At 41.7% G+C, this 12,169-nt stretch overlaps 1 protein-coding gene across 1 annotated transcript; it reads right to left on the minus strand.

The window, feature by feature from the left end:
- Positions 1–1,069: 1,069 nt before the first annotated feature.
- On the minus strand, positions 1,070–11,923 carry LOC124135444 (acetylcholine receptor subunit alpha-like). The gene is made up of 7 exons (XM_048386634.1): positions 11,804–11,923; positions 9,800–9,924; positions 9,002–9,156; positions 7,040–7,476; positions 6,180–6,263; positions 3,336–3,454; positions 1,070–1,849 (listed from the first exon to the last, which is right to left on the minus strand). Exons 1-7 carry the CDS (start codon positions 11,853–11,855, stop codon positions 1,499–1,501), a joined length of 1,323 nt encoding a protein of 440 aa, XP_048242591.1. The 5' UTR covers positions 11,856–11,923; the 3' UTR covers positions 1,070–1,498.
- Between the last annotated feature and the right edge of the window lie 246 nt (positions 11,924–12,169).

Below are 12,169 nucleotides of genomic sequence, written 5' to 3' on the forward strand. Positions count from 1 at the left end.
GAAAGCCTACAACATGCTTGTACACCTCGATAGTCTTGGAAAGAACACGTGGGCTTCTTGTATACGTACATTGCTTTGTACATATGCCTTTGGTTTCATTTGGCTGTCCCAGACAATTGGTAACGCAAATATTTTCATTAAGTACTTTCGCATGCGTGCCATTGATATGTTTCATCAGAAATGGCATTCCGATATTTACGAAAGTTCAAGATATGATACTTATCGCCAGTTCAAGTCATTGCTTGAACCAGAATCTTATTTATCAAATTTTCGGTACAGGTATTTCGTAACATTATTATTCGTTTTAGACTTGGCCTGAATGATCTAAAAATTAACACAGGGAGATTTTCATCTATTGAGAAATTCCTTAGGTTATGCCCATTCTGTGACATTTTGTCGAAGAAGAATACCATTTTATGTTTATTTGCCCTACATACGAAAATCTAAGAAACAAGTACTTACCGCAGTGGTCTTTATCTCATTGTAATGCTATAACATTGTCTTCATTACTGTCCTGCAAGGATCTTCTAACACAAAATCAACTGGCTTTGTACGTACATCATGCGTTTTTGTTACGAAGGGAATTGTTACCTTGACTTTGTATCTTATAAAATATGTTATGTAACTCCGTTGTATATGGGCCTGTGGCCTTTCGTACAAAAAAGTATTGAATTGAAAACTCCTGAAACTACATTCTAGTAGAAAATACACTGAACTATTGAGAGATAATGTTATTTATTACCACAAAACTGTAATACAGCGTTTGGTTGTGTCAGTCAAGATACAAGACAGCCATGCAATGCAATACACGCATATATTTGATACCTGTACTTAGTTTGCAAAACAGTTATATACAACTCTCTTGTAAGTATCAGCTATTTTCAGGTAAGAAGAACATGTTATGTCGGCGAGGTGGGTGAGTGAGTGAGTTGGGTTCTACGTCGCTTTTAACAGTATTACAGTTATATCGCTGCGTGTCAGCTTAATGGGGGAGGAAAGCCCGAAGTGGTGCAGGTTTCAGACGTTTAGCATTTCAGTAAAACCCACGAGCACGGGTATGGTGCTGACAAACCTAGAAACATAATTGGTGCGAACCGGGATTCGAACCCACAATAATAGATTTCTGGCTTGCCAAAGGGACGCAACTCTGCAAAGCGAATCGTGGCGCCTTATTCGAGTGGGCCACCTGTGCCCCTGAGTTTTCTAGGAATACATCGGTACGGGAAGAACTCCCTTAAATATAAAACGTCAAAGCCAGAGAAGAGCCAGCCTTGAGTATCTGCCGATACAGATTCCATTGGGCTTAAAGGGCAAAATAGCAGTGAACATTATATGAATGAATGACCAGTGAATGATATCACGTATTCGAGAAAAGTGTAAGCATGTCCTGCCCAACCGGTACCCAGCACTCGCACAAACTGCCTGAAAAGGTAAGTGTTTGTTTGCTTCCTGACGACGCACAGCAAACTCTTGCCATACGGTGGCACATAACAAACGTCTACCGTATATATCCAAATGAACAAAAAACAAATAACAATAAGAAGAATATGAACATAAGTCTATCAAGGATTAATCCCACTGTTAACCATTCCCGTCTGAATCTAGCCTCGTATTGACAGTAACCTTGCTCATCCGCCATTGGCACAAGGATGTCTATTATCTCAGTGAGCTTTGCATTTTCTTTCCGGTCCCCTGCGCCCTCTGGTGGAGCGTCAGCATCAGTTATCTGCACTTTCGGAGACATGTCTTCCAGACGATGCTCGAGAATGACGTGTGGTCGCTTTACTCGGAAGTCACGAAGCTTGGGCACTGCCACGAAGACAAGTCGATTGGCCCCAGAGAACAACCCCTGAGTTGAGAAATATGTAGATTATTATGTCAATAAAATCCACCAGGAAAGACAGTCATGTAGTTCCACATCAGATAAAATACAGAGAATATTCCATTGGTACAGTAAACTACGGTTATAACGAACTCAAAGGGACCACTAATTTTAGTTCGTAATAACCGGTGAGGTAAGGTGAGGTGAAATTGGGTTCAACGTCGCGTCCAAGATTATTGCACTTATATAGCGACGTGCATGCACGTGTGTGTGCGTGTGTGTGGCTGCTTGTACTAGGCCGGACTGATGCCGATTTATAGTGCTAGCACACCGAGATACCATGCCGCAGTTTAACATGAATACTCCAATCAGGCACAGTATACTGACTCCGAGCCGACCAGTCCTTGCTTTAACCCCTTAATGCCGAGCGCCAGACAGGGTAACAACAAGTACCATCGTTTAACGTCTTTTGATATGACGCGGCCGGGGATCGAACCCCGGACCTTCCGCTCTCCGGGCGGACGCTCTACCACTAGACCACGGAGGCGGTCCGTAATAACCGTAGTTCGTTATAAGCATATATACAGCATATATACAACAAATGGCCGGGACTAAAAATAAGTTCGTTATATCGGTCAGTTCGTTATAAGCGTGTTCGTTATAAACGTAGTTTACTGTACGTGTATCATACTGACATTGCCTAACAATTGTTTTTTAATGTCATGTGTTTTCGAAAAATAAGAAGGATACACGTTCAAATAGAATATTCTGTTTATTGTCAACACTAAGTTATAAACTGTCGAAAAAAAACTACCGGACAAAGAAAGTAAACACTTGAAATTTTCATTTGACCAATAAAATACAAATGTTTCTAGGCTGAAAACAGTCACCGAAATACTGAAAACTTAATATCTAAAATGCAATCATGATACCCGTAACGCATACATTACCAACAAATAACCATTTCTTGTTTGTTTCATTTTTAACCACCATCAAACAGGGCTGTGTGCTTTCTTTTGTCAGGCAGTTTAGTTTAGTTTATGTTGAAATCTGTCAGTATGACGTCAGTTATTTTATTTGTACTGCGTCAGCAATGAAGTCTGGATTACGGCAAGGGAATTCACGTTATTCATGTTAAACTGCGGCATGGTATCTCAGTGTGCTAACACTCTAAATCGGCATCAGTCATCAGTCCGGACTTGTTCAAGCACACACACACCCACCCGCGTCCGGGGATCGAACCCCGGACTTTCCGCTCTCCGGGCGGACGCTCTACCACTAGACCACGGTGGCGGTCTTTATATGAATGAAATATGGCATATAATTCGATAAAATCACTTTTTGAGTTATATAAAGCAATCATGAATGACCACTCATAAATTTATTTGCTTACATATCCTACCCAAAAGAAGCTCAAGAACACCCGATTCTTTTATTTTGCTTGACAGATTAACTGTAGAATCGGGTGATCCTTAACTTCTTTTGAGTAGTATATGTATGTATGCTGACTCACCCTCTTGAGATATTCTAGGACGGCCAGTCTCTTCCCGAGGGATGTACACAGATGCAGGTTGACGATTGACAGGATGAGACAGAGGAAGACCACAGTCAGAGTGAAGTTACAATATGACACTGAATGAAATATACAGAAAAAACGTTCAGCACGTGTATGATGTTTTACTTGAAATTGGATAACTGTCACACCTGCCATTTCAAAACATGCTGAACACATGACATAAGAATAACATTTATGTCATTAATGAACACGTAATGTGTAAAATTCAAATACTCTTATGTTTACTGAGATCCTTTCTAAATTAAGTATCTCTCTGAAGACAATAAACGACACTAATTGAAGGCACTCAAAATACCTAGTGTCACAAAATCGTCAAATAAACTGCCGGGCAAAAGAAAGTAAACACCCATGTTTGATGGTGGTTAAAGATGAGACAACAAGAAAGGGTTAGTCGATGTTGATGTATTTGAAACGGGTATCATAGTTGTGTTTTGGACCTTAGGTTTGCAATGTTTCAGCAACTGTTTTGAGCCGAGTAACGTTTCGATAACATTAGTAATTATTTGGTCAAATCCATTTGTCAAGTGTTTACTTCCTTCTACGCAGCAGTTTATGTTGACAAACGCCTGTACGTAGCCTCTGTGACTGAATCCCCTCTGTGGCTGAATCCCCCTGTGACTGAATCCCCTCTGTGACTGAATCCCCTCTGTGACTGAATCCCCCTGTGACTGAATCCCCTCTGTGGCTGAATCCCCCTGTGACTGAATCCCCTCTGTGACTGAATCCCCTCTGTGACTGAATCCCCCTGTGACTGAATCCCCTCTGTGACTGAATCCCCCCTGTGACTGAATCCCCTCTGTGACTGAATCCCTTCTGTGACTGAATCCCCCCGTAACTTAATCCCCCCTGTGACTGAATCCCCTGTGACTGAATCCCCTCTGTGACTGAATCACCCCTGTGACTGAATCCCCCTGTGACTGAATCCCCTCTGTGGCTGAATCCCCCTGTGACTGAATCCCCTCTGTGACTGAATCCCCTCTGTGACTGAATCCCCCTGTGACTGAATCCCCTCTGTGACTGAATCCCCCCTGTGACTGAATCCCCTCTGTGACTGAATCCCTTCTGTGACTGAATCCCCCCGTAACTTAATCCCCCCTGTGACTGAATCCCCTGTGACTGAATCCCCTCTGTGACTGAATCACCCCTGTGACTGAATCCCCCCTGTGACTGAATCCCCTCTGTTACTGAATCCCTTCTGTGACTGAATACCTTCTGTGACTGAATCCCACCTGTGATTGAATCCCCTGTGACTGAATCCCCTCTGTGACTGAATCCCTTCTGTGACTGAATCCCCCCTGTGACTGAATCCCCTGTGACTGAATCCCCTCTGTGACTGAATCCCTTCTGTGACTGAATCCCCCTGTGACTGAATCCCCCCTGTGACTGAATCCCCCTGTGACTGAATCCCCTCGTGACTGAATCCCCCCTGTGACTGAAATCCCCCCTGTGGCTGAATCCCTTGTGTGACTGAATCCCTTGTGTGACTGAATCGCTTCTGTGACTGAATCCCCTCTGTGACTGATTCCCCTGTGACTGAATCCCCTCGTGACTGAATCCCCCCTGTGACTGAATCCCCTCTGTGACTGAAATCCCCCCTGTGGCTGAATCCCTTCTGTGACTGAATCCCTTCTGTGACTGAATCCCTTCTGTGACTGAATCCCCTCTGTGACTGAATCCCCTCTGTGACTGATTCCCCTGTGACTGAATCCCCTCGTGACTGAATCCCTTCGTGACTGAATCCCCTCTGTGACTGAATCCCTTCTGTGACTGAATCCCCCTGTGACTGAATCCCCTCTGTGACTGAATCCCCTCTGTGACTGAATCCCCCCTGTGACTGAATCCCTTCTGTTACTGAATCCCCATTGTGACTGAATCCCTTCTGTGACTGAATCCCCCTGTGACTGTATCCCCATTGTGACTGAATCCCTTCTGTGACTGAATCCCCTCTGTGACTGAATCCCCCCTGTGACTGAATCCCCTGTGACTGAATCCCCATTGTGACTGAATCCCCATTGTTATCCTCTGCAGCACTTGAACACTTGCAATTTGTGCAAAATTGTTTGTCAATTTTGTGTATAATTGTGTACGAAATGAAAGATAATTTCCATGTGCCCTACTTATTTCTTGTGTATTGATTGGATTTATGCAGAATGGAGTGTATCACGTACAAGACGCTTCACTTGCCGTCTTGTAATATAATGATATATTAACACTTACTTTTACTAGACTTTTACGTGTAGTATTTGTACGACCAAACTTACGAATATCGTGGATAAGATTTAAAATCTCAATGAACGCGGTGAAGGAAATACTGATCCCAGAAAGTTATTTCCTGTTGTACATGTATATGCTCACAAGTGTGTGAGTGAGTGAGTTGGGTTTAACGCCGCTTTGAAGAGTATTCCAGCATCACAGCATGCGAGTCTTAATGTGGGAGGAAAGCACGAAGTGAAGCGGTCTTTGACGTTTAAATTTACCACTTTGGTCAAAACCCACAAGCACGGGTATGGTGCTGACAAACCTAGAAACATAATCGGTGCGAACCGGCATTCGAACTCATAAATATAGGTTTCTGGCGTGCCCAAGGGACGCAACTCTGCACAGCGAATTACGGTAGACGACTGGACCAACCATGTCCCCTATATGCTAACGATGCTAGCGAGCTAACGATCTCAACTGCTGCGTATGCGAAATAATTCGTAAAATTGATTTTCGATAGAGGAAATACGGTTGTAAATGCGTGCAAATGTTTATTGTTACTCGAGTTTCGTTATAGCTTACCCACGACAATTGGTAGATCCATGGCTGGGGCAATATCATATATCACTATTGCTATCACAGTGCCCGTCAGGAACAGAAAACCATCTGAAATCCAGAGTTTGATCACAATGATATATTCGACAAAAATATCTAGCATATTGTGATATTTAGATGCTCAACAGATAACAATAAGGATCATTTGGAAGATATAGCACGCCTGTGCAAGGATGAAGTGTGGTTTAAACAAAGTTTTGAGCAGTATTTCAGTTTGTGTCACGGCATGTTTGTTCATTGTTAATTCAAGGTCTAAGGCGTTATCACTACGTTAATACTCACGGGCAAGAGAATGATGCTGACAAACGCCCTTTGCACAACACACATCCACTCTGTGAGTGAGTGAGTGAGTGAGTGAGTGAGTGAGTTTGGTTTACGTCGCTTTTAACAATATTCCAGTTATATCACGGCGTGTCAGGTTGATTTGGTAGAAAAGCAATACGTGTCCTGATTATAAATCATATTCCTGAAGATCCGGGGTTAGAATAGGTCTTCAGCAACCTATGCTTGCAGTAAAAAGGGAGTATGCTTGTCGTCAGAGGCGACGAACGGGATCGGGTGGTCAGGCTCTCTGACTTGGTTGATGCATGTCGTCGATCCCAATTGCTTGGATCGATGCTCATGATATTAATCACTGGATTGTCTGGACCAGACTCGATTATTTACAGACCGCCGTCATATAGCTGGAATATTGATGTGTGCGACGTTAAACAACCAACCAACAAGCCAAATCATATATTCTTTATCCTCACTTGCCAATACATTCTTACACCGACGTACGCTGTCACCCTTGCCTGAATAATAATTAGTCCAAATACGACCCCTACCCACAGTTAGTCTCTCCGAGGACTCCAGAGGTATCAGGAACTGGAATGGAGCCATAAATCCCAGAAAGACCAATGGTAGAGCCGATACGTCGTTGTTCTTGCCTTCAGATGTTCCAGAGATGTTCCTTAGCTTCTTGATTTGTAAAGTGTACACAGTGTTCTCATTGCTTGTGTTGCTGTACGTAACGTTGAAGATTTCCCAATCCCCAGACTGCGTGTATTTTTGGAGAATGTCTTGTGCAGGTTCTGGGATGACCGCGATGTCAAGGTCACTGTAGGTCCAGGAGCCATACTGAATCTTGCATACGTACGTATCATTCTGACTCCGAGTGAAGTTACATAGACTAAAGAGACGGCGCTGTCTTGACATGGTGACCTGGCCGTCAACGCTGATGTGGACTTTGGAGGATTTGATGATGTCCAGTTCAGGCTCAGCTCTTTGGAAGAAAATGAGATTTACAGATGACTTTGGGTAAAGACCTAGCATCTGACCGTTTGATATTTGTTTTATTAAAAAAATATTTTTTTCAACTAAAAAGTTCAGGTCATAGACTCAAATCAGAAATGGACTTTATTCTTCGTGCACATCATACAACGTTAACTAATGTTGACTACTTATTGGTATTGCACAACCTGTATCTATGGCGTTAGTCACAAGATGCTGGGTTTACTAATTGATTTGCCGTTGTCATTATCCCTACCTCCAATGTGTGGGCGCGTGTGTGTCTTTTCTAATTTGTTCACTAAAATCCCTGGTCCTTACACTGGACATGGTGGCTGCTTGAAAAGTAATGTGCGATGGGTCCAACATATTGTTTGTATGTTTTGAAGTGTTCACTGAAAAGATTCTGCTTCAAATAAAAATTCTCTGATATATGTCAATAACACATGACCCATTCTCCGTTAAATACGATTGTCTTTGGCGGTTTCTTATTGGTTTTAACAATTTATTTCTAGAATGAAAAGGATTATATTAAGGTGTTTTCTATCCAAAGCACTGACAATAACAATGTTGTTTTCTTCACACAGGAGACTCGAATTCCGTTGTAGGTGCCCTAGTCAAGGGATAGGAAGGAATGATTCTGTGAGAAATAACACCGAGCGACTAAATAACACATGACATGGAGCTGGTAGGGTCAACATTGTGATTATAGGAATGACCCGATTATGGGAATAAGCGATGATAGAAAGAGTTGACAACAGGAGTAGCCGATGCTAGAAAGAGTTGACAACAGGAATAGCCAATATTAGAAAGAGATGACAACAGGAGTAGCCGATGCTAGAAAGAGTTGACATCCATACAATTGCTGGAATTAGCTGATTATAGGAATGACCCGATTATGGGAATAAGCGATGCTAGAAAGAGTTGACAACAGGAGTAGCCGATGCTAGAAAGAGTTGACAACAGGAATAGCCAATATTAGAAAGAGATGACAACAGGAGTAGCCGATGCTAGAAAGAGTTGACAACAGGAATAGCCGATGCTAGAAAGAGTTGACAACAGGAGTAGCCGATGATAGATTTGACAACAGGAATAGCCGATGCTAGAAAGAGTTGACAACAGGAATAATCAATATTAGAAAGAGTTGACAACAGGTGTAGCCGATGCTAGAAAGAGATGACAACAGGAATAGCCGATGATAGAAAGAGATGACAACAGGAGTAGCCGATGATAGAAAGAGTTGACAACAGGAGTAGCCGCTGATAGATTTGACAACAGGAATAGCCAGTGATAGAAAGAGTTGACAACAGGAATAGCCGATGCTAGAAAGAGTTGACATCAGGAATAGCCGATGCTAGAAAGAGATGACAACAGGAATAGCCGATGCTAGAAAGAGTTGACAACAGGAATAGCCGATGATAGAAAGAGTTGACAACAGGTGTAGCCGATGCTAGAAAGAGTTGACATATCGACATATAGCAGAATCGTGATCATAGGTATATGGTATGTCGAGTACTCACGCGCTGATCATACCAACGTCTGGTATCCACACTACATCCTCAGTTTCATAAAGATTCGTAATGTCGCCATATTCAGAAGGATCCCAACGCAACCTGTGATCAATCCATTGCAGGATGACTCTTACACTGAGTGACAACAGCTGCTTCTCTGCATCCTGAAAATACACCAGGTGTTACACACTCGAAACTCTCTGGTTTGAACACGATATTATTTAGAGGCTTACAGGCTGGACTTTGGGAATTTGTTCTTAGAGACAGTTTACGTATTCAATCACAGCTTCAAATCTGGCAATTGTTTTGTGAAATGAACAATTCAATTTTTTTCCGCAACAATCTTTTTCATCTAATATGTTCATCAAACAAAGTCCGCCTCCTTCGTCTAGTGGCAGAGCGTCCGCCCGGAGAGCATCATACCAAAAGACGTTTAAAGATGGTACTTGTTGTTACCCGTCCTGGCGCTCGGCATTAAGGGCCTTAAACATGGCTGGTCTACTCGGAGTCAGTGTACTGTGTCGTGGTGGGGTATTCATGTTAATCTGCGGCATGGTATCTCAGTGGCCTAGTACTATTAAATCGGCTTTAATTAGGACTAGAACAAGCAGCCACGCACGCACGCACACACTCGTGCATGCACGCAAGTGGAATAATCTTGGACGCTACCTTAAACCTCATTTCACCTCACCTCACCTCCATGAAACAATGTATTTTGGGGGAAAAATGAAGACAAACTATTTTTTATTCATTTATTCAAAAACAAATAATATGTTTTTGGGAGGCGTTGCTATACGGAATACTCACCACACTCATCCTTTCAATGAAGAGGGAGATGCGGACAGCCACGGGGCGAACTTCAGGAAGGATGTGTTTGTTGTAGGAGCTGAACAGATCACGGGCTAGTCTTCCCATGTTAGGACTTGCTGCAACTGAAGCGCACCGACACAGGTGACATTGTGTATGCTTGAGTATACAGTTGAACCACATAAAGTACAACACTGATTAGGAATCAAACAATATTTTATTCAAAAATACGAAAGCGACAAATCCCTTAATTAAAAGAAATATGTGATATTTACACAGTGTATTGTTCGATTTAGCTTAAGCATTTGTTTATCACTACAAGAGTGAGTCAGTATGTTTTACGCCGCTTTTAGCAATATTCCAGCGATATCACGGCGGGGGACACCAGAAATGGGCTTCACACATTGTACCCATGTCGGGAATCGAACCCGGGTCTTCGGCGTGATGAGCGAACGCTTTAACCACTAGGCTACCCGACCGCCCCTATCACTATAAGAAAAGCAATGATACCAGGAGTCATGTTGCACATGTCTCACACATACGTAGATTCCAAATGTTAATCCTCATCGAAAAGTAACAATTTGACAAGGGATGCATGAAGACATGTTTTAATGATCAAAAGTAACTTACATTGTGAGATAACATACTTGGTTTCCGTTGTGAGATAACATACTTCCGTTCCATTGTGAGATATAATATACTTGCGTTACATTGTGAGATAATGTACTTGCGTTACATTGTGAGATATAACATACTTGCGTTTCATTGTGAGATATAATATACTTGCGTTACATTGTGAGATAACGTACTTGCGTTACATTGTGAGATATAACATACTTGCGTTACATTGTGAGATATCATGCTTGGGTAACATTGTGAGATAACGTACTTGCGTTACACGGTGAGATAATATACTTGCGTTACACGGTGAGATAACATACTTGCGTTACATGGTGAGATAACATACTTGCGTTACACGGTGAGATAACATACTTGCGTTACACGGTGAGATAATATACTTACGTTACATGGTGAGATAACATACTTGCGTTACACGGTGAGATAACATACTTGCGTTACACGGTGAGATAAAATATTTGCGTTACACGGTGAGATAACATACTTGCGTTACACGGTGAGATAACATACTTGCGTTACATGGTGTGATAATATACTTGCGTTACATAGTGAGATAACATACTTGGGTTCCTTTGTGAGATAACGTACTAGCGTTACACGGTGAGCTAAAAACTGGCGTTACATTGTGAGATAACTTACTTGAGTTACATTGTGAAATAACATAATTGAGTTACTTGGTTAGATAACTTGACAAACTTACATTGTGAGATAAATACCTGCGTTACATTTTGATATAAATTTCTATAAGAAAAGCAATGATACCAGGAGTCATGTTGCACATGTCACACAAATACGTAGATTCGGAATATTAATCCTCATCGAAAAGTAACAATTTGACAAGGGATGCATGAAGACATGCTTTTATGATCAAAAGTAACTTACATTGTGAGATAACATACTTGGTTTCCGTTGTGAGATAACATACTTGCGTTACATTTTGAGATAACTTACTAGCGTTACACGGTGAGCTAAAAAGTGGCGTTACATTGTGAGATAACTTACTTGAGTTACATTGTGAAATAACATAATTGAGTTACTTGGTTAGATAACTTGACAAACGTACATTGTGAGATAAATACCTGCGTTACATTTTGATATAAATTTCTATAAGAAAAGCAATGATACCAGGAGTCATGTTGCACATGTCTCACACATACGTAGATTCGGAATGTTAATCCTCATCGAAAAGTAACAATTTGACAAGGGATGCATGAAGACATGCTTTTATGATCAAAAGTAACTTACATTGTGAGATAACATACTTGGTTTCCGTTGTGAGATAACATACTTGCGTTACATTTTGAGATAACTTACTAGCGTTACACGGTGAGCTAAAAAGTGGCGTTACATTGTGAGATAACTTACTTGAGTTACACTTAACAAGAAGAAACAGCGACACCACGTAAATCAACAACATCCTCCTCCGCAGTGTCAAGAAACAACGCACCAGTCCAACTGGAAGGTACTGTATTGGTAAATTGTTTGGTTAGACAACCTTATTATCCCAGTACGACCAATCTGTCAACCTAATTAGTGGCTAATTATGGGTTAACATAATTGTGGCTATTATGTGGCTGTTGCAGTTCCTGTACGATCACTCGTGCCAGGATCAGACGTCTTAAAATACCTCAATTGAAAATGTCAAAGTAATATAAACACACTCGCCTTTCACCATCGAGGACCGAGATTAGATATTTTTTCAGCTTTAGATGCAAAAACTAATATTTTTTA

This window comes from Haliotis rufescens, unplaced genomic scaffold (assembly GCF_023055435.1).
Source record: "Haliotis rufescens isolate VD_foot unplaced genomic scaffold, xgHalRufe1.0.p SCAF_6, whole genome shotgun sequence".
NCBI lineage: Eukaryota > Metazoa > Mollusca > Gastropoda > Lepetellida > Haliotidae > Haliotis > Haliotis rufescens.